The sequence below is a fragment of the Helianthus annuus genome, chromosome 3 (assembly GCF_002127325.2).
Source record: "Helianthus annuus cultivar XRQ/B chromosome 3, HanXRQr2.0-SUNRISE, whole genome shotgun sequence".
In the NCBI taxonomy this organism is placed as follows: domain Eukaryota; kingdom Viridiplantae; phylum Streptophyta; class Magnoliopsida; order Asterales; family Asteraceae; genus Helianthus; species Helianthus annuus.
The window spans coordinates 15,903,178-15,925,743 of NC_035435.2; the positions used below are offsets into that span (position 1 = coordinate 15,903,178).

At 31.2% G+C, this 22,566-nt stretch overlaps 2 protein-coding genes and 1 long non-coding RNA gene across 4 annotated transcripts; 2 read left to right on the forward strand and 1 right to left on the reverse strand.

Moving 5' to 3' along the window:
• Positions 1–1,442: 1,442 nt before the first annotated feature.
• LOC110927544 lies at positions 1,443–2,188 on the reverse strand. Its single transcript, XR_004888318.1, has 3 exons — positions 1,951–2,188; positions 1,602–1,663; positions 1,443–1,509 (listed from the first exon to the last, which is right to left on the reverse strand). It is a non-coding gene; the product is annotated as an uncharacterized LOC110927544 (long non-coding RNA).
• A 5,206-nt stretch (positions 2,189–7,394) lies between these two features.
• On the forward strand, positions 7,395–9,350 carry LOC110931251. Of its 2 annotated transcripts, XM_035987409.1 has the most exons (7): positions 7,398–7,601; positions 7,685–7,977; positions 8,072–8,120; positions 8,216–8,398; positions 8,497–8,607; positions 8,699–8,767; positions 9,168–9,350. In XM_035987409.1, the coding sequence occupies exons 3-7, from the start codon at positions 8,082–8,084 to the stop codon at positions 9,243–9,245; spliced, it is 480 nt and encodes a 159-aa protein (XP_035843302.1). In that variant the 5' UTR covers positions 7,398–7,601; positions 7,685–7,977; positions 8,072–8,081; the 3' UTR covers positions 9,246–9,350. The 2 variants fall into 2 exon arrangements, with proteins under 2 accessions (XP_035843301.1, XP_035843302.1); XM_035987408.1 differs by having other exon boundaries at positions 7,395–7,601; positions 8,072–8,398.
• Positions 9,351–15,649: 6,299 nt separating this feature from the next.
• On the forward strand, positions 15,650–20,386 carry LOC110928682 (glucan endo-1,3-beta-glucosidase 14). The gene is made up of 3 exons (XM_022171716.2): positions 15,650–16,052; positions 17,058–18,094; positions 19,972–20,386. Exons 1-3 carry the CDS (start codon positions 15,989–15,991, stop codon positions 20,056–20,058), a joined length of 1,188 nt encoding a protein of 395 aa, XP_022027408.1. The 5' UTR covers positions 15,650–15,988; the 3' UTR covers positions 20,059–20,386.
• The last annotated feature ends 2,180 nt before the right edge of the window (positions 20,387–22,566 follow it).

Genomic DNA, 22,566 nt, shown 5'->3' on the forward strand with positions numbered 1-22,566 from the left:
TCACAGTGACCGAGTCCTTTGGCTCTTCCACGACATCAAAACTTGTAAGTTGGTCTAGACATGGACCTAGAGCTTCCACCTAAGAAGTTTGAAAACCTTCATAAGTAACCTATAATAAGATAGCAGCATATATTATCAGCTATAGCGTACAATCACCTTTAAAAAAACAATTTTTAACCAACCTGAATATGTGTATTTGCTTTTGTTAATACCAGATCATAAGAAGAAGAAGAAGAAAAAAACAGGCTGGATAACTGATATAACCTTGTATTTTCTCAATAAAAGCCCCTGCAAGATAGTAAGCGTAGTGATTAATTGATTAAATAATATGATTACTGAGGATTAAAAGATCCACAAACATTACAGTATTAACTGAGACTGAAAATATATAATAAATTAAAGAGTAACATGGCATTTTCGTCCACGAGGTTTGGCCAGTTTTGCGACTTTCGTCCAAAGGTTTGTTTTTTCCGCATTTGGATCCTAAAGGTTTGAATTCTTGCCATTTTCATCAGGCTCGTTAACTATCAATTTTTCTTCGTTAAGTCAGGGGCATTTCTGTCTTTTTTGCTAACTTAAAGGGCAATTCGGTCTTTTTCAGGGGTATCCAGTCTTTTCACATAAAGTGAAAAAGACCAAATTGCCCTTTAAGTTAGCAAATAAGACAGAAATACCCCTGACTTAATGGAGAAAAAATGGATGGAGTTAAGGAGCCGGATGAAAATGGCAAGATTTCAAACCTTTTGGATCTAGATGCGGAAAAACAAACCTTTGGACAAAAGTCGCAAAAAATTACCAAACCTCAAGAACGAAAATTGCATTTTACTGAATCAGTTTGCTGAATCAGTTCGCTAAATCAAGAACGAAAATACACTGCAGATTTTTGTCAGTTCGCCGAATCAGTTTGCTGAATCTATTCGCTGATTTGTTCACTGAAAGTCAGTTTGGTGTTTTGTTTGGCTGAGTTGTTCACCGCAACATGTATCCAGTTAATCACTTTCCCGCAAAACTGTGCACGTAATAAAACGTTTGCGATCAAAATTTAACTTGGAAATAGTCATGTAAACTTATGATATAAGCAACTTAATTATGACACTACGTACCAGGTTTAGTGTGTCTTTTCCTGTCTCCACATCCCATCTTCTAATGGAGTGATCCCACGATCCAGAATAAATGGTTTCGTGTTCGAGCCAAAAAACTGAAGATACGCATTGTGTATGCGCTATAAGCATAGATACCGCCTCTCCCTGCACATTTTTTACGTTTAAACCACTATTCGACTCTGGTTACTGTAAATCATGTAATCAGTTTCATGACATACGACCATAACGCCCTTTAAGTTGATAAATATAGTATTAAAAGAGTATGAAAGCGGAACCAACCCATTTCAATATAAAAGAAGCCCAAAATAGAGTCAACGTATTTGCAGTATCAAGGTTTTGGGTGAAAACACCCGATGCAAGTCCATATCGCGTCGCATTGGCCCTTTGTATCTCTTCATCAACCTCCCTGTCATCAAAATCATGAGATTATAATTTTTAACAGGTTTTGAAGTTTGTAAACAATGTTATAACATGTTATGATGATTATACGGGAATTACTTGAATTTCAAGATGGTTTGAACAGGACCAAATATCTCATCTTGAGCTATCAGCATATCATCCTGTTCAAAAAATATAATTTCATAGTAAAGATCATCCTGTTCAAAAAAAAAAAACCAATTACTGTAAATAAGTTCTTGTTTTACTAATATCGAGAAAAAAAGAAATCAAATATATGTAAAAAATGTAAATGCACACTTGTTCAAAAAAAAAGAAGCCAATTCTTGAATAATTTTACCGGTCTCTGTTGATCCGGTAAAAGCAATTTGCAAAACCCAGCATTAAATCATGGATGATAATTTTGATTTTATTAGAGTATAATATAATGATATAGATATTAAAAACTTACCTTGTCCACATCCATATGGCTAGCAAGAGCTGCACCAGTTGGGCCATAGCCCGAAACTTACCTTGTCCACATCCATATGGCTAGCAAGTAGAGTAGAAAGTTCAGAACCATTGATATTATTTTTCGTCTCTAGAATCAACCCGACCACCAACTCTCTTATTCTATAACAATTAACTGTTCCAGATTATGATATAAGCTCCATCAAAGATTCGATATTACTATGACAACTTACCTATATGGCACTCACCTTCATCTTTTTTTGAACTCAAATGGCACATCATCACATTCTTCTTCAGAAGCACAGTTCCATCTTGGAGTTTCACAAAAAATATAGATATGTCAAGTAGTTTTTAATAATCCACACATCTACATGCCCGCCTTAGAATTTCTTTTTTTTTTTTAATTTTGATTCCTTAAAATCCACTTGTCTATAGGCAGTTTCACTCATGATTAGATACAATTATCTCATTTTTAACCCTTACACTATCTATACTACCAACAATCTTCTGTGTTGTAGTAATAAGTAATTAACCATTATTCAAATCCTAATTTGTTAAGAACCCATTGAATTCAGAAAAATGCAGGGATTTTAAGCAAGATTTTCTTTTTTTACAATTCGATGTTTAGGAGTATTGTAGAATGAGCAATTGCTCCAATTTCTTTTGAATCTTATTCTACAGCCTTGATTCAAACACCCACAAACCCTATTGCAGCTCAATGGCGATTGAACAACAAAATAAAAAAAAATTGTTCCACAACTCCATACATATGTCAACGATTAACATATTAAACATTGATTAAAGCAGAAGATTCAAAGGATTATCAGAATACGTCATAATACAATGAAGAAAACATACCCGGTGAGGGTTCATATGTGCCACAGAAGTAGTAAAGTAGTATATGTGTATTAGGGTTTGTAAATGTGAAGAGGATGAAAGAAAAAAGGGAAAGAACCTTAATCACCATCGCCGCCTCCATCATCCACAACTAACCACAACCTTGAAATTATATGGCAGATCCTCTAGCATCAACAAAAAATCAATCTAGGGTTTGTAAATCGAACAAAAAACAATAAAATTCTAAACAACTTTGAAAAAAAAAACATGTAAAAGTTGAAAAAACATACCTATAATAAGAAATTGGAAGCAAGAATCGATGATTAACATGGATTATGTTGATTCTTGACGAATGTTGATGCAATTCTTTGTGGTTATCAAGTCTTGATTCATTGCGAAATGGAGTGAACGGCCAGAATAATGGATATAAATATTCAGATCGAAGATTGTCATGGTGGAAAGAGGTATGCGTCCATGGTTGAATTTAGGGTTTTGGAAAGGGAAAAGGAAAAGTGATGAGAAAATGGAAAAAGAGAACGGTGAAGGCAAAGCAAAATTCTGAGCACCATTTTCCAAAGCCAGCAACCTTAAGAGATGACAAGTGGCAGTAAGTGTTTTAAGTGGATGCCAAGTGGCACCAAAGTGTTTTGTTTTAATATAGATAATAGATAAATAATTGATTTATAATATAGTTTTTTAAGTTGCGTTAATTAGTATATTATTTACTTGTCAAATAAAAATAGAATGAATCAACTACATTATTAATGACAAGTCATTTGAGTCAAAGTGTTGCTTCCCTTAACGTTAAGGATTTGACTTTTGATCCCCGCTAAAGAGGGATTAAGATTAAAAAAAAATTGTTGTTAAAAATATGTGTTTAAACAACTCATTTAACGTACACGGTACACCCAGTTTAACCACTTATCTTTGATTTCCCGTTTGACATGCGATCAATGTTTTTTTTTCAAATAGAAAACATGACAATTCCTATACTTGAAAAAGCCATAAATGAAATCTTTAGAATAATAAAACGGAATGGAAGTTATATATTGAAACAACTATAATGTTATCTATATATCTATATAAATGAGATGGATTTGGGCTATGTGTCCTTTGTCTTTGGCCATCTAGGCTGATGTGGCAATTTGGTTTAGGAGGGAAATCCCAATTAGCTTTCAACAATCACGATTCCAAGGAAAAAAGGCGGGATCCGAATTGAGTTGGGTCGGGTCAACAGAAAATGGATCCTATATGTTATTTTCCAAAACCCTATACACCACATTCATCTCCATTTTCCTTTCATCTCCCTTCTGGTTCAAGCATATGATTCAAGCATTGCCATTCCGAGTCAATAATCTTCATTCTCCTTCATCTTTATTATAAGGTATCTTCGATCTCCCTAAAATAATACCCGCAAAAATGGTCAAAATTGTTCACCGAAATCATACCTACCGAATCTCCCTTCTCTATCTTCTTTTTCTTCTACAATTGTTCATCGTCTCATCGGATCTTCAAGATTTTATCAAGATCAAAGGTAAATATACCTAATCGAACCTAGATCTGCGTTGTTTATGTTATTGTATATACAAAGTTATTTTTATAAAGATTTTTTCGATTGCTAAAAACCATTTGTTTTCTCATTTCTATAGATCCGATAAAAGAAATTAAGGGTGTGTTGTTATTTATGTTATTCGATTGTATTATACAAAGTTGTTTTTATGAATACTGTTTTGATTGCTAAAAACCATTTTTGTTATGATTTCTGTAGATCTGATTAAAGAAATTAAAGATATGTTGTTATTTATGTTGTTCAATTGTATATAAAGTTCATTTTATAAAGATTCTTTCGATTTCTAATAACGTTTTCTTTGTTCTGATTTCAGTAGATCCGATCAAACTTTATCTTTTTCTTTCTTTGGATTTCTAATAATCTTTGTTTTGATTTGTAATAACTTTTTCTTTGTTCTGATTTCTGTAGATCTGATTTCGGACTCCGATAATTCGTCAATCAAAAGAGGTTACTTAATTGTTATAGTTGTTTTATCTTTTTTAAGTTTGTAATATGTAATTTTATATCCTTTCTGTTCATTATTTTTTTTACTTATTAATATATGTTCTGAATGATTTATGGTTTGTATTTTCTCATGGTGAACCCTCAATCTTTTTTGAAATTCGGACTCGGATTGTTAGTCTACCAAAATAAGTTATGTTGTTCTGAATTTTGTAGATCCGATCATAAAATTGAAGGTATGTTGTTTTAGTTTGTTGTTTATCTACTGTGCATCTTTAATCTAAGCGATTGAACATTTATATTTTTTTTGCAAACAATATCAAGATCAGAGGTTTTGTTATCATCATCTACATTCTCTGATTTATGTAGTGTCTATGAACGTTAATCATGTATTGCACATTTATCAAACTCATGTATTGGACATTTATCAAACTTACTGATTTTTGTTTATTTTGATTTTCATGTGAATCCCTAAATCTTGGATAACAACCGGACTCCGATCATTCAACAAGCAACAGAGGTTAGTTGAATGTTATAGTTGTTTTCTCTTTTTTAAGTTTGTAATATTGTTTTGTCAGAATCTTTGCTCCACGTTTCTATTGTTTTGTTTGAAGCTTGATTGAATATCATATGTGTTCTTGGAGTTTAATGGTTTGATCCTTGATGTTTGACAATTGAATTTCGGATCATGATAACGGTTCGGTGCTATCCATCCGTTTGTTCCAAAATTATTATTGTTAATTTTTATTTCCTTATTTAGAGGATATATCATAACTTGATTTTAAATTCAAATTTTTTATTTGGAGTATAATATGGAAGTAAACGATTTGGAGTTAATAACATTAATTGGATTTCCTTTTTAGGTGAGTTCAATGTAGCTAGACATGTTAATGGTTTAAAATTTAGAGTTTTATATATAATTTTGATTAAATTCTTCCAACATATTATAGTAATTTTAAATTTAAATTATATTTGATTTATTTTTAAATAAAGTTACCTGAAATAGAAGTTCACTACATTCATTTTTTATAATTGCTAATTATCCTAATTTTTAATAACCTCTAATCGACAATTATTGGTTTCTATATAACTAATTAGATTCAAATTATTCAACAATCATATTAAAAAATTTATTGGTTTTTACCGTATATGCTTTAAATCATTAAAATAATAGATACGGAATTGAGTTTTGAACTTTCACTGTATTTTAGATGATTATGTCCTTCAAGATGCTAACATTTGTATGTTTTCTAATATCGTTTTAATTATTAGAAGCCTGTTTTAAGAATATATTAATATTTTTTAAAAATGTCAACAAATGTGTTTTTAGTATATTTCGCTGATAATTTCCTTATTTAGATGATAGATAATAACTTGATTTAAAATTCAAAATTTTGATTTGGAGGATATTATGGAAGTAAACGATTTGGAGTTAATAACATTAATTGGATTTCCTTTTTAAGTGGGTTCAATGTACAAAGACATGTTAGTGGTTTAAAATTTAAAATTCTATATATAATTTTGATTAAATCTTCCAACATATTATAGTAATTTTAAATTTAAATTATATTTGGCTTATTTTTAAATAAATTTACCTAAAATAGAAGTTGACTATATTCATTTTGTATAATTGTTAATTATCCTAATTTTTAATAAACTTTAATCAACAATTATTGGTTTCTATATAGCTAATTAGATTCAAATTATTCAACAATCATATTAAAAATATTTATTGGTTGTTACATATAAGTTTTACATCATTAAAATTAAATTTTAAGCTTATATGTTTTTTGTTTCGATTCATAGGAAATACCGTATGATTTTGCAAGCTTATTGTGGGAAGGAAAAGTTCCATATGGTCAATGTCTTGAACTTATTGATGATGACTTATGCAACTGCATGAGTCTGAATCTTTTTCGAACACAAGAGGTAAGTTTAATTTTATCGTTTTTTGGTGTTTTTTGATCCGGTATAATGATACTCAATTATTATTTTAAATTTATATTTTGAACTAAACCATTATTGTGTGTGATTTTAAATTTTTAATTTCGAAGTCAATCATTATCTTAAATTTAAATTTGAAGTTTGCCATTAATGTGTTTGATTTTAAATGGAAGTCAATCATTTTTTTAAATTTAAATTTGGAAGTAAACCATTAATGTGTTTCATCCATTTAGCCATTCCTTTTTCAATTAACTTAATTCATCTTTAATGTGACAGAATTAATGGAGTGATATAAGAAGGTTTCTTTGTTAATTGATTATTCTCTTCCGCTTACAGGGGATAGCGCTAAGGTAATTAACATCAAAATTCAATATTTCTATTACTTGAATTCTCTTGCTTTATAATTTCTTTCAATGTATTATTTTGTGTTTTGACTTGGATATAAAACATAATGTGAAGGTATATTTTAAACTTATTTTACCGAGTTTTTTTATTTGGATTGCAGAATAAGTGCTTTGATGAACTAATAGGTGTTTGAATTTTGTGTTTACTTTGCTCTGCATAGGGCTCCTTCAGTTTTTTGTATTCTTTTACTTCGCTCAGTAATTATTCTATTTTCAAGATAATAATACAAGCTGCATTTGCATTGGCTACCCTACCAACAATAGTGGGTGAATCAGTAATAACAAAACTATTGAGATAAGTTTTAAAGCTTATTGAGAAATATTGATTGTGTTTCTATAAATACTTTACCGTTTAATTTTGTAAAAAACCTTCATATTTAATTTTCAGATATGGATCCAATGAACAACAGTCCTTCATTTTTAAAGCTTATTCAGGAAGATGACCAGATATTTTTGGTACGGTTATTGGTATTCTAAATACTAATCATATTTTTAGTAAACTGATGTTTGTCTTTTTTTTATTTTTTTTAAACTCATAGCAAATACCTAATGACTTTGCTTCAATGATTTGGGGAGACCAACCACCTTACAAAGATTCAGTTAAGATTGTTGATGGCAACAAGTTATGGTTTGTAAGACTGAAAAAAAAACTGATGTTGGCCATGTTCTTGCGGATGGCTTCACCAAAGTTGTTCGGGATAGTTGTATAAGAAAAAATAACTATCTTATGTTTCAGTCATTTGGACAATCATCATTCTTTCTAATGGTGTTTAAATCATTTGTTCATCAATACTGCTTTATATCCAAAATCACACCTGACAAAGACGTTATTGTAAGTAGTATATTATACAATCAGTATGATGAATAATGTTTTCTTTCTGTATATTGGTTTTTAAATTAATTTTTAATTATCACTGCCTATGCAGGTCATGGCTGATGAATTTTGGAGGCAATTTTATGGGAAAAATTTCAAAGGTGGTCAATCAACTCTTTATTTAGGAGATAGATTTTGGAACGTTAAGATGGACGGATTAACTGACAACTGTGTTTTTACTCATGGATGTTCTAAGATGGTAAACGATCTTGCCTTAGACAGCCGATCTATCTTTGTCTTTTCAATGGTTGGAAATAAAATTTTCGAGCTTTCAGTCTTTAATCATCAAACCAGTACTCAAATTCAGAACAACAAGGTTGAGTTAGTTGTTTTGGATGACTCCATCTATGGTGATGATGGTGATGATTTGGTTATTGCGGTTAGAATTATACATCTATACTATTATTTAGTTATTAACGCGAGCTTACAAGTAGATCTTGAATTTCACACATTGTTATTTTTTATCTTTTTTGGTAGTCCGAACATAAGGAGAAGTGTAGTACTGCCGAAACTGACTTTCAGGAAAGTGTTGTTGTGGAATGTGAAGACGACAAATTTCAGTTGACAAGTTTTGAGTCTGTGTTCAATGTAAACCCCTATATTTTAATCTAATTTATTAAAACTTATCATAAATATTTTTTTTTTGTATTTATACATTTGTTTATTGTTAATTGTGTAGGATATTGATGATTCGAAGTTTGATAACTTTTTCTCATCTCTACTTGAAATGGAAGACCTTAAGAAGAAGGTAATTTTTTGTCATTGTTTTTTTTCGTATTTTATTAAATTTAATTATTATTCTTATTATATTGTTAAACACTTTTCCCTTATATGTAGTTCAAAGATGATTGAGATAAAAAAACCGATCCGATATGCAAAGCAAGTGTTGTTTGTGATAAAAATCAAAGTTTAAAAGTTTGTGTTCATTTATAGGAGTTTGTAATTAACTGAATTGTTTTACCTATATTTTTTTCATTTTAAACCGTTAATGTTTTATGTTTCTTACGATGATCCGAAGGGGAAAACAAATGTTGTTGTTGATGAAAATCTAAGTTTAAAGGTTTTGGTTCAGTTACTTAATTATATTTTTATGAATTTAAGTTGATTACTTTACGTTTTTTTTTATTTATACGTTTACCTTTTTTCAGGACAAAAGCAACTTTGAGATAGACCTGAACAAATTTTTGATACCGAAGAATAACTCCCATGTATATCTGATTACTTAAGTATTATATAATTCAATGTATTAATTCATTCTATATTAATAATTTTTATACTCTTTTGTTTTATAGGTTGATCCTACACGAAAAACAAATATTTTTATTTCTGAACCGAGTCTATCCTCCATAGTTGTTTCTGATGTGAGTATTTCTGATTCGATATTTTGTTCGAATTATGATAGTTACTTATGTATTTATTTACCTGTTTTAGACCATTCCGAAATATAAAGTTGATGTTGGTCAAATTGTTTTGCCGATAAAGAGGAAGGTATAGTATCATATATAACTTTTTTACTTTTAATTTTATTTCTTAAAAAAGAACTAATTATTATTTTATTTGAACTTATTAGGCCACTCAGAAATGTAAAGCAGTTATGTTGGTGTCCGATGAGTCTCTTATCGCTCATCGTACACGTTCAAAGTTTAGAAACAAAAATGAATTTGTGATTGTTGATAAGTTTATGGCTGCTGAAACCACATCTGTTAGCCGTAAACGTTCTACATTGAAAAGGTCGAAAACAATTTCAATCATTGAGTTCACCAAAGTCGCCGAGAACAGAATGGTATGTGTTTTCGTATTATTAAAATTTATATATTTTATTCAAGTAATAAGCATATGTTTTAGATTACTTTGACAATTTTTTGTTTTGTGACTTTCAACGTTTACCGTCTGCTATTTCCGATGAGTTGTCTCTTTCTTTTCACAACCTCCGTGATGTTTCAATCCAAAACATTAGATGTGAGGTAACAAACATGAAGACGATAGCGGAAAAGAATGGAGATGGTTACAGGTATGGTTTTTCCAAGTGGTCGGCTTTCTTGAAATCAAATCAAATACACATGGCGCTACTCTTTTCTTTAAATATGTCAAGTCTTCGCAGCTTTTGATATTGACCAAATTTGTACACATGACGACAAAGAAAAGAGGCCGTCCGTGACTGTTTGCATTTGTGGTTGTTAGTTGGTTTTGTATATGTTTTCGTGAACTGGTAGTTATTAGTTGATGGTGCGTTTACAGTTGTTTGCATAATTTCTACTTGATTTTCGTATGGCCCAAGTTGGATGTCAGTTATGTTTTCTGTTTGGACAATTAGTACTTAAACATGCCCTCTTTTGTAAGAAAGTTTACAAGTTAATTTTTGTGTTAATTTAGAACATAATTTTGGTACTACTCTTTTTTCCAATTTTATTATTAGCTTTGCACAACCAATCATATTACTTTTTTAATATCCAAGTATCCAACGCAAACATCCGAACCTCTACATATTTTATTTTAATACGAATATATAATTTTTTTCAATACGAATGTTAGTTTTATATATTTTTATTAACAAATATAACAATTGAATACTCCCTCCGTCCCATTTTAGATGTCATGGGACCCACATTCACACAATTTAAGAAATATTTGAGTATTTTATTTTTTGAGTTGTAAAATGACAATAATGTCTTTAGAAATGACAATTAAATTGGGACAACAAAAAATGGAAGTTTGTAATGGTAAGGGCAAAACTGGAAATTATATTTACATTTTTGGAAATGACAATTAAATTGGGACAACCAAAAGTGGAAATTTGGACATTTAAAATGGGACGGAGGGAGTATATCTTACACACGATAAAACATAACAGTCAAATTACCAAATAAGTTGATGTTTGAATTTGTATGTTGACTTATTTCTAGATGTATATCTTATATTTTTATTAACTTATTATTTATTTTAGGAAACTTATAAATATTTATAATAATTAACAAAACAATGATAATTTATTTATGTTAAATTATTTGGTCGATTTTGTCTATTCGTAATTTCCAAAGTTTTGTAAATTAATATTTCCATTTATAATGCAATAACATATCCAAATTAATTTTAGATAAATTTGTTTCTTTATTAATTGACAATCATTTTTAAGTAAAATGGAAACTACAATAGAATGACAAATAATTTTGATGTAGATATTTTATTTTTTATCAAAATAAATATAATATTTGTTTTGTTCTATGGTATTACACTTTTAATTAATTATTTAACGATCATTTGTTGAGTACTAATAAAAAAATCCTTATTTTTATTGTCACAGTTCTCTTTTTCATGTATCAATACAAACTAATATCATTTATGTTTTATTATACGTTTCCATTTTACTAGGTGTTTCATATAATGGATCAAATTCCGTTTGATGTTGTGATCATGGAAATTTTTGTATCAATACAAACTAATATCATTTATGTTTTATTATACAAAAACAAGTCATTTGGATACAACGTTTTATTTGATCAATACATGAATATTTTTTTACACAAACAATTTGAATTTCCAAATTTATTTATTTTTAAAAACAAACAAATTGAATTTAAAACCATCAATAACGTAACCGTGAGTACTTTCTTATATTTTTAAAATCAAAGTAGGTAAAAATTTAAGATTTCGAATTTGTTAATAAACTAAACATTAATAATTTATATTTTATCTTTATTTTTTCCCGTTTGTTAATAACAATTTATAAAATATTTTGCAAATCAAACAAACTATTGAAATTTGTCTCTGTAATTTTGAGAATGTCGTGTATGTTTACCAATGCATACTCCATAGATAGATTTATTTTATAGTTTTGAGTTAATAATTTTGTTTACAAATTGACAATCTATTATTATGAAGTAAGATTTTACCTCATATGTTTAACTTTTAAAGTTTCAAAAACCACTTTTAGTATGTTTTGTAAATAATAATTAATAGGTCAAATATAGTTACGTAAATAATATTATAACAATAATAAATACATTTGAAAACTATGCATTTGAAATTTGGATTGCACTACAGTCAACTTTCAACCTATTTGGCCTATATGTGTGGTACTCAACCAATGTGATTGTGCATATCAAAAGATATTGTGTTTGTGTGTTTCAAAGGTTGGTGACAATGGTGGTGTTAAAGGCTTGGAGAATTCATTATAGTTTTATTTTTTTTTATTTTTTTGTACATGTTAAGTGTTATAATAAAGAACGGACAAAATATTAATAAAGTTCTAATAATCTGTTATAATAAATAAAAGTTTTTTTTTTCGTGGGTCATTCAGTGAGGCAAATTTCTGCCTCCGGTTCTTGCCCAAAGTTTCTAACCTTATTCGCAACCCTAACGACTACAACTTTCAATTCAAAACAATTAAAAAACAAGTTTGTTCGCAACCCTAATGACTACAATTTTCAATTCAAAACAATTATAAAACAACTTTCTGACATAGTTTGATTAATATAAAGTAAATTTTCCTACCCGCGAAGTTCGCGGGTGATAACCTAGTTTTATATAAAGGAGATATCTTATACCTCTCTATACTAATTTTTCATTTGCTATTCGGAGCTTTTTAACTTTTATTCCTTGGTTATCTTCTTCTATAAGAATTTAAAGCTACATCTTTGACTCTCCATCCAAGGGAATACCACTACCAAGTATAACATAACTTTACATGCATTATGTATAATTATTTTAACATATTGACAGAGCCTAGATGCCATAAATTATCAACTGAATGTCACAATATAAATGTTATATTCTTTTAACTCTACCACATATCCTTTTTAACTCTACCAACGGTAAATTACTTTTTGATTCTCTGTGTTTTATGGGTTTTAACCACTTGAGTCCAAAATCAAAATGTTTAACGTCCTGAGTCCCTATAACCACTTTTTTTAACCATTTGAGTCCAATTTTCTACCACTGTTAAAATTATTTTGTTAAAATTTGTTAAATGACCAAATTACCGCTACCTAATGTCTTCTTTCTCTTACTTATCTTTCTCCAAAAAAAAATCCCCTTTCTCAGTCCTTTCTTAATCGATTTTGATTTTAATTAGTCAATGTGCTTACTGTCCCTGTCCCTGCACATAAGGAACACCCTTTCTTGAACCAGCAGGGATATTTCCTTGTAAACCTGGTATAAACTCAGTCATTAACTTAACAATTTTGGGATTTCACTGTAGCTCTCGTAGCCATGACCCTATCTTGGATCTTTGCATGCAATAACTAGTATTATTTTAAAAGTATTGCACCTTTTAACTAATTGCAATGAGATTGTGCAGTAATTTTTTATCTACTTACAGCAATACAAGGGGCAAAAGCATATTGTATGCCAGTGGCTCTAATCTCAAGTGCAGTTGCAGCTCCAATCTTCTTTATCAAAACAGGATCTCTGCTCAGTTTTGGCACACAAATCATCAGTGATAATGCTACAGTGACTTGATATTATGAAGTGAAAGTTGTGCATTTCAGGTTAATTTGGTTCTTGAAGGACTTGCCTAGTGACTCCTTGTGTGGAAAAATTGTAGCTTTATAAACATTGTTATGACCATGAACAGCATCAATCCCATAAATCACCACCATTTCATTCAAACCCCTCAAATTCTCCACCAAAATCTCCGCCACCATCTCCGTCGACGACAAACTCCCCGACGCCACCTTATCCTACTTCGACTCCTCCGACGAACTCCAAACCACCACCATCTCCGACCTCAACAAATCCAAAAGAACCATCTTATTCGCCGTCCCCGGCGCCTTCACCCCCACCTGCTCCCAAAAACACCTTCCCGGATTTGTAGAAAAATCCGGCGAGTTAAAATCAAAGGGTGTGGATACAATCGCGTGTGTTTCGGTTAAAGATGCGTTTGTGATGAAGGCTTGGAAAGCTGATTTGGGAATTGGGGATGAAGTGTTGCTACTGTCTCATGGGAATGGGAATGAAGTGATTAATAATAGTTTTAATAATAATAAAATGGCTTTTTTAAATATAAGGGTAATTTGGTCATTTAACAAAAGTTAACCAAAAAATTTTAACAGTGTTAGAAATTTAGACTCAAATGGTTAAGAAAAGTGGCTATAGGAACTCAAGACGTTAAACATTTTGATTATGGATTCAAGTGGTTAAAACCCTCAAAACACAGGGACTCAAAAAGTAATTACCCATAATAATAATTCAAAGTTCAAACTACAAAAACAAAGTTAAATAAAAATATAAGTATCAATAAAAAATTTGACATGGAGGTCCGACTCTGGACCTTAAGAGCATTCACATTCAAAGAACTAAATTGTGAGTGTGGGGTTTTTAAAATATAAAGAGTATAAAAAATGGTTGTGAGTGGAGAAGAGAGAAAATGTTACTGTTCATCTGTATATTTGAGAGGACACTATTCACCCACTATAATTTTTTAATATATATTGAAAGTGGTTGTGAGGGAATGAGAGAAAAATGTAATGATAAAGGTATAAAAATATTATTTTATTTAAAAGGAGAGAGAAAAAGTATTTGTTTTTAGTGGAAATATATTGATATAGGAGTTGTTTTTTAGTGGAATGTATGTATAACTTTAGGGTGCTGGATGTGAATGCTCTAATACGTCGCTTGCTTACACCGCTATGAAAAATCAGGAACTTAATTGAGAAGTTAGTATTCTTTTGTTTTAATTTCCTATGTTAATATGATTAGATGACTATAGGGGTGTTCATAAATCGGCCAAACTAAAGAAATTTGGCTGGTTTGATACATATGTTTAAATCGTATATGGAACAATTAAACCTATTGAAATTTGGTGGCTTTATGGTTTGGAATGTGGAACCGTGGCGTAAACCGGACCAGATCGATATACGTTTGTTATTATAAACGAGTTGAATCAAATATAATATGTTCTTATGTTTATTATTGTGTACGTTTTCAGTTGTTTTACGTTTGACGTAATATTTTTTTTCCCAGAAATGAGTCGGATCAAATATAATACGTTTTCGTGCTTATTTTTATGTACGTTTTCAATTGATCTACGTTTTGACGTAAGTTTTGTTCGAAAGCGACTCAGGTCAAATATAATACGTTTTCATTAGACAGTATAGATTTCGTGTTATTTTACGTTTCGACACCGCCGGAACGCGCCATACCATTTTTTAACTTAAAAAAAAATAATTCCTTACGTGCTTATTTTTACGCACATGTCGGTATAATTCAAGTTGGTTTGCGTTTAGACATAAATTTTCATTAAAGTTATATTTAAGATATCGTTTACGTTTCCATTTATAAGTAATTTAAAATCCCCCATAATGTTGTCCAATTTAAATTTGTTTTTATGGTTTTTGGTGGTTTTAAAAATGTGTAAATATTGTTTTGACCATATTCTTTCGATTTCTATATTTAAATAAAAAAGATATTAACCGAAACCTCATAGCGTAGCGCAAATAATCTTACTAGTTTCTAACAAAAATTGATATCGAAAAAGGTAAAAAGATAAAAGAATGTACATACATTTTTTTATTTGTTTATTATGTTTGCTGAAAAGTTAGTTAAGTTTTCCAAATCATGTACTAAATGTTGACTAACCTGTAAACTTAAGGGTAGCAAAGTGAAACTAAATGTTATATAAATGGGCCACTAGCAATCAATGAAAGATTCTGATTCACCATTGACGAGAAATTCAAAAACATCTACGCGCCTACAAAACGCGTTTTCTCCAAACGCTCCACTTTGCTCCGCCGTTCACCACCGCCCTCCGCCGTTAGAACCGCCACCGGAAAACACACACTATAACCATAACGTCGAGTGTGTGTTAGTTCATAGAGTTGACACTTATACATACATAAACAGATACATCCGCATCAAGAGAGAGAGAGGAGCAATTCTAGAGAGAGAAAGTAGTCAGTTACTTCATCTTTTGGTGTGGTGGAGTTGCAGGATTTAAAAGGAATTGTGATGGAGTCGATTTATTGACTCCAAAATGAAGATTTGTCGATCGTTTGGTGGATGCTTTTTTCTGCTTTTGGTGTTTTTTGTTCAAAAAGGTAACAGTTGAACCCTAATTTACTGAATGTTGTTGCTTGTTTTGTTTTCATTTCGTAACTGTAATCATGTGTGGGAGGCACACAATAACACTCGTGGAATGTGTGTAACTGAATTCCGTTCTAATTAGATTCTCACTCTTTCAAGCTTGAATTCCCCCTTTTTAGTGTTTTTAGTAATTACAGTGTTTGATTTTTGTATTTTTATTGTTAAATTTGTTTTATGAGAGATTTAGTCTTAATACGACAGAGGTAAATTACTTGTCCAAGAGTAGATCGGGTGGTGCCCTGGTCTTTTTACGGTTTAGTGGTTCATTTTGCTGGTTTTAGACTATAATTTATTTTATTCAAGCATTATTTGTATTAATTTTTTAAAAATTGACAAGGATTGTTGGTAAATATAATATTGCTAAGAATTAACTGTTATTTTAGTCCTTGTGGTTGTTTAATTATGCCAGTTTTTTACCAAATTTTAAATTTGTATAATTTTCGTCCCTGACATTTTTGAAACATGATGAGTTAACTCATAACTGTCATTTTTTTCCCCTGTGGTTTGTCCATTTATTCTATTCAACCTTAGCTTTTTGGATGGAACTGACTTGTTTCAAGAATGTCAATGAGTGACGGAAATGGTATAAATTTGAAATTTGGCCTGAGCTGGCATAGTTGGACAATCTATAGGGACGGAAAAGGCAGTTAACTCTTTTCCTAAAATAAAAAAAAATAAATATTAAATGTTAAATGGCCGGTTCAGTTTGCACGGTTGGTTCCAAGTTTCCAACCGTGTACTGTTAACTGGACCGTACATATTTCAAACCGGCCAAACTGGGCTACTTTCTTCTGTTTTGGCGGTTTGGTTGATTTCAACGCCTAATGAACACCTGTAGTTATTCACTTGTATCTTCATCAAACTATTAGTGACAATCAAAATAAGTTTACAACTGATTTGAATTTCCTTCTGATGCTGCATATCAGTATGACTAATTACTTTTTTTTGTCATTGTTTAGGGAATGTGACTGCTAAAGCTTTCACAGGGACTTATGGTATAAACTACGGAAGACTTGCAAACAATATCCCTTCTCCTAAGCAAGTTGTTCGCCTTCTTAAAGCCGCTAAGATAAAAAATGTACGAATTTACGATTCTGATCATAGTGTTCTCGACGCATTTAGTGGAAGCGGTCTCGATCTAGTTATCGGAGTTAATAACGGATTAGTGAAAGACATGAGCGACAATGCCGATCGTGCCCTCAATTGGGTCAAAGAAAATGTGCACGCATACGTCCCAAACACGCACATTGTAGGAATTGCAGTCGGAAATGAGGTTCTCGGAAGCGGTGATCTGGATCTCGAGTCAGCCTTATATGGTGCGGTTAGAAACATTTATAACGCAACACGGAAACTGCAACTGGATCGCGTAGTTCAGATAACAACCGCGCATTCGCAGCTTGTGTTTTCTAATTCGTACCCGCCGTCGTCATGTGTGTTTAAAGAAGAGGTTGTTCAAAACATGAAGAGGCTTCTAGATCTATTTACGCAAATCGGGTCTCCGTTTTGCTTAAATGCGTATCCGTTTTTGGCTTACATGGGTAATCCGGATCATATCGATATTAATTACGCTCTTTTTAAACCAACCGACGGGATATACGACGAAAAGTCAAAACTTCATTACGATAACATGCTTGACGCTCAGATCGATGCGGCTTACGCTGCACTTGAAGATGCGGGATTTAGTAAAATGGAAGTTATAGTGACGGAAACAGGATGGGCGTCTCATGGAGATGAAAAAGAAGGTGCGGCTACACCGGCGAATGCGAGAACGTATAATTATAATTTGCGGAAACGGCTTTCGAAAAGAAAGGGGACTCCGAGACGGCCGAAATCTATGTTGAAGGCCTATGTTTTCGCTTTGTTTAATGAGAATTTGAAGACGGGTGCTGGTTCTGAACGGAACTTTGGGTTGTATAAACCTGATGGGAAGATTGCGTATGATATCGGGTTTCCTGCATTGAAGTCTTCGTCAACTTCATCTCGTTTTTCGATCAAGGTATGAAGGTTTTTATTGTATTGAGGTATAGTTTGTGCTAACAAATTTTACCAAAAGTTGTTAGATGTAAATTACGAGCCAAGCTACTTGAGCTCGGCTCGAAAAAAAGCTCGAACGAGCCGAGCTTAAAGGAGCTCGAGCCTGAGCTCAAGCCTTAAAACAAGATCGTTTAGTAAACGAGCCCCAACTTCGCTTATCGAGCTTGAGCTGGCTCGCAAGCCTTGTGTTTATAGATATTTTTTTTTGATACATTAAATATTTATATTTAAATAATAATAATAATAATAATAATAATAAAATAATGAAAAAATAACTAAATTATATAGTAAAAATTAATTAATAAATAATAAACTAGCCGAGCTCGAGCTTTAGATTCAAAGCTCGAATCGAGCCGAGCTCGGCCTCGGCTTGTTTGCACCCCTACACGTAACGGTGGTCATAAGAGTATGATTTTTTTTTAATTACAAATGCTAAGGGTAGCCACAACATGGTTCGGTTATGATAACAGAAATGAGTTATTGTATATAAGGTAACCAACTTGGTCTAGTTCCTGTTGTGAAAACCATCCACAATAACATAAGCTAACCATTGAATAGTGGCCACTGCACATTAGCCGTATCTTCTGTCTTTTTCGGTACAACCTTGTTTCTTTGTAGTGACTCCCCAAGGGTGTGCTTTTGAGTTTGGAATCCTTTGATGAAACTTCTCTAAAACATTCCTTGTGTACTTTTCTTGTGATGACTTTAGAGTGTACCTTTAGCCCTGTCTTTGAAAATACTCATGCCAAGTATCTTTTATGCATCCCCCGAGTCTTTAATGTTAGAATCTCGAGAAAACTCTCTCCTCATGTTTATCTTTTGCTTGTTTGAGCTTTATCAACGCGTATTGGTGCTTGCTTTAGTCCATACTTGCCTTTCTTTAAGGTGTGGACTGCGTTTTCCTTTCTAGCCATCTGAAACCACGAGTAATGACATACCGTTTAAAACCTTGAACTGTTGATCTCCCATTGAGATCGACTCTCCTCGTCTGAGTTTTTCTTATGGATATCCTCTTTAAGGATTAGGTAACAAATTCCATCAAAGGTAAGCATAGTAGTTCCTGATTAACTGCTAACTTAAAAGGGACCGACTTCCATTGAGACAGAATCGTGTCGAGTCCATTGAGACAAAACGCTCTTCGCCAAGGACAAATCTGTTATGGTAATAAATAGAATAAGGGTGAATTTGTAATTGTTTAGGAATAAAAGGGTGCAATGTATACTAATCAATATTGTAACAAACTTAATCATCTTTTATGGCAATGGTTCTCGTAGTTTCTTTTACTTAGGTAATCATCAATCTACATCTTCCAAAAAACCAAAATCGTGGCTGTAAAACATTTCGATCTTCACTTTACCGTTTTCTCTGCTATTGCTCACAATAGGATTTTAAGAACTGGAAGGGCTGCAGTTTGTTTGTTGGGTGAAGCGGGTCCCAAAGTATTAATAGCTAGATTAAAGAATTACACCGTTGGTGCTTGTGGTTTATGCCAAATTTTATAAGTTAAAATAATGGCCCCTGTCATCAAATATAATTAATTACAAAAATAGACCCTCTAGTTATTAAAGGGCATTTTAGTCATTTTAGTAAGACTTAACAAAATTTTTTAACTAAGGTTGGCCTTAGTACTCAACATTGTGACAAATTAAAACGTTAATACCTGATTTTGTAACAAAAAACTATTAGTACCCCACATTGAAACTTGGAAGAAACCGCAAGGACCAACAGTGTAATTTTTTCTAGCTAGATAATTGAAAGCAGAAGAACAATAAGGACTCTTTTAATTCATATGCTTCTTAATTTCACATCTCTTATAATTCAATTTTCAAATTTTATCAGGAACTTGGACTTCAATCTTGGCATTCATCCTACATATTGGTTGTAACTGCATGTTCATCAGCTTTATATCTGTTTCTAAGATCATAAAGTGGTTCCCTCATCGCCAACCCTTCTAAGCTAGGATTTGGTACCAAATGCTGCACGATTGAGCTCATTACCGAAGATTATATCTATATCCTCCGAACCTGAAATAAGTGCCCACTTTGGTTAAGTTATAATCTACTGACCACATAAGACATAGTTTACAACTAAAGTTAGACAAGAATTTATGCTGTAAAGGCCAACTTGGGCAGTTATTTGATCATGGATAATTAATGTTTCTACAGTTTTGATTATAAGTTGTCACTTATGGTAATAAACCTAGCATGTTGTTGGTCGTTAAACAATGTTTGTCTATTTCGAGCTTATGTGCTTATACTGTCTTTTTTTTTTTTATAAATTTTATAATGACTAATTCAGGAAGAGCTTGACTGCAGGCGCATAACTATCATTGTTAACTTTTTACTAGTTTTTTTATGTCGCGCGTTGCGGCAAAATCGAGCAAATGATAATGTAAAACAAATGTGATTCGAAAATAAAGCATGTTGTCTAGAAAGTCAAACCATTAGAACGGTTTAGTTTATCATCGTACCGTTTTGTGATACCAAATAAATACTTTATTTTGAGTACAACTTCGTTTTTTACAAAACTTCTAACAGAATATCGAGAGGAAAAATCAAACACAACTACGTACTTAAGTTTTTTTAAAAAAAAGTTATACATAAATTATTAAAGAAGTATCAAATTAATTGATAAATTAATATATATTCTAAAAAAGAATAATTAAAAAAATGGAAAATGAAATGTATGTATTTAGAAAGAGAAAAAAAATTAAAAATATTTTATTAAAAGCAAATATAATACTCCAGTAGTAATAAACTATTATAATATACTAAATAAAAATAATAATAAAAAGCTACATAATATTATAAAAATAAAATTACTATTCATCAAACTTTATCAACAATATATATAATATAATATAATATAATATCGTATCGTATCGTATCGTATCGTATCGTATCGTATCGTATCGTATCGTATCGTATCGTATCGTATCGTATCGTATCGTATCGTATGATATCGTATGATATCGTATAATATCATATGATAATATAATATAATATAATATAATATAATATAATATAATATAATATAATATAGTATAGTATAGTATCGTATAGTATAGTATCGTATAGTATCGTATCGTATCGTATCGTATCGTATCGTATCGTATCGTATCGTATCGTATCGTATCGTATCGTATCGTATCGTATCGTATCGTATCGTATCGTATCGTATCGTATCGTATCGTATCGTATCGTATCGTATCGTATGATATCATATCATATCATATCATATCATATCATATCGTATCGTATCGTATCGTATCATATCATATCATATAGTATAATATCATATCATATCATATCATATAGTATAGTATAGTATAGTATAGTATAGTATAGTATAGTATAGTATAGTATAGTATAGTATAGTATAGTATAGTATAGTATAGTATAGTATAGTATAGTATAGTATAGTATAGTATAGTATAGTATAGTATAGTATAGTATAGTATAGTATAGTATAGTATAGTATAGTATAGTATAGTATAGTATAGTATAGTATAGTATAGTATAGTATAGTATAGTATAGTATAGTATAGTATAATATAATATAATATAACATAACATAACATAACATCATAACATAACATAACATAACATCATAACATAACATCATAACATAACATAACATAACATAAGATAACATAACATAACATAATATAATAGTAATAGTAATATGAATTGCTTTTACTATATTTAGTTATAACTAGAGGTTAGAAATGGAGAAAAGGGTGTGTTGGGTAACGGGTTGGAACAGTCGAACATGTTTAGGTTCGAGTTCAAACAGGTAGTTTTACTATCGGGCCATATGGGTCCATGTGGTTTGGTTGGCCCATTGGGTAAACTTTGTTTTTCGGTTTAAATGCCTTATTTTAGTTGGCGTGGGATGTAGTGGTGCACAAAAAACACGAACTCGGACCCGGACCTGAAAAAAAAACCCGGAACCGGGTATTATAAAACCCGGGTTTTTTATACCCGAACCCTACCCTACCCGTAGGGTAGGGACCGAGTATGCATATTTGATCTAAAACCCGAACCCGGAACCGGGTTTTTTTATACCCGGTTTATACCCGAAACCCGGTTTTATAAATACCCGAACCCGAACCCAGAACCGGGTTTTATAAATACCTGGAACCGGTTTTTAAAAAAACCTGATTTTGATGTAATCTTGTTTAATTATGTATGCATTAAGACTTCTAGTTCTTATGATTTAACAAAATTATGTATGTACTTTGATGTAATCTTGTTTAATTATTAGGTTTCTAATAATATTTGCCACCGCTACTTAATTATTTAGTATATTTCATTACAAGTGGAAACAAATATGCCAATATATGTTGGCCCTTCTATTTTCTTTGTTTGTTTAATATCATTATTAGTTTTTGTATTTAATAAATTGTGCCTCTGTTTATAAAGTTCAAGAATA

Coding starts and splice junctions, on each gene's coding strand:
- LOC110928682 (XM_022171716.2), top strand. CDS start 15,989: ATGAAGATTTGTCGATCGTTTGGTGGATGCTTTTTTCTGCTTTTGGTG. Junction 16,053..17,057: donor GGTGTTTTTTGTTCAAAAAG/GTAACAGTTGAA, acceptor GTCATTGTTTAG/GGAATGTGACTGCTAAAGCT. Junction 18,095..19,971: donor CATCTCGTTTTTCGATCAAG/GTATGAAGGTTT, acceptor AAATTTTATCAG/GAACTTGGACTTCAATCTTG.
- LOC110931251 (XM_035987408.1), top strand. CDS start 7,771: ATGGTTTGTAAGACTGAAAAAAAAACTGATGTTGGCCATGTTCTTGCG. Junction 8,399..8,496: donor GTGATGATTTGGTTATTGCG/GTTAGAATTATA, acceptor CTTTTTTGGTAG/TCCGAACATAAGGAGAAGTG. Junction 8,768..9,167: donor TGGAAGACCTTAAGAAGAAG/GTAATTTTTTGT, acceptor ACCTTTTTTCAG/GACAAAAGCAACTTTGAGAT.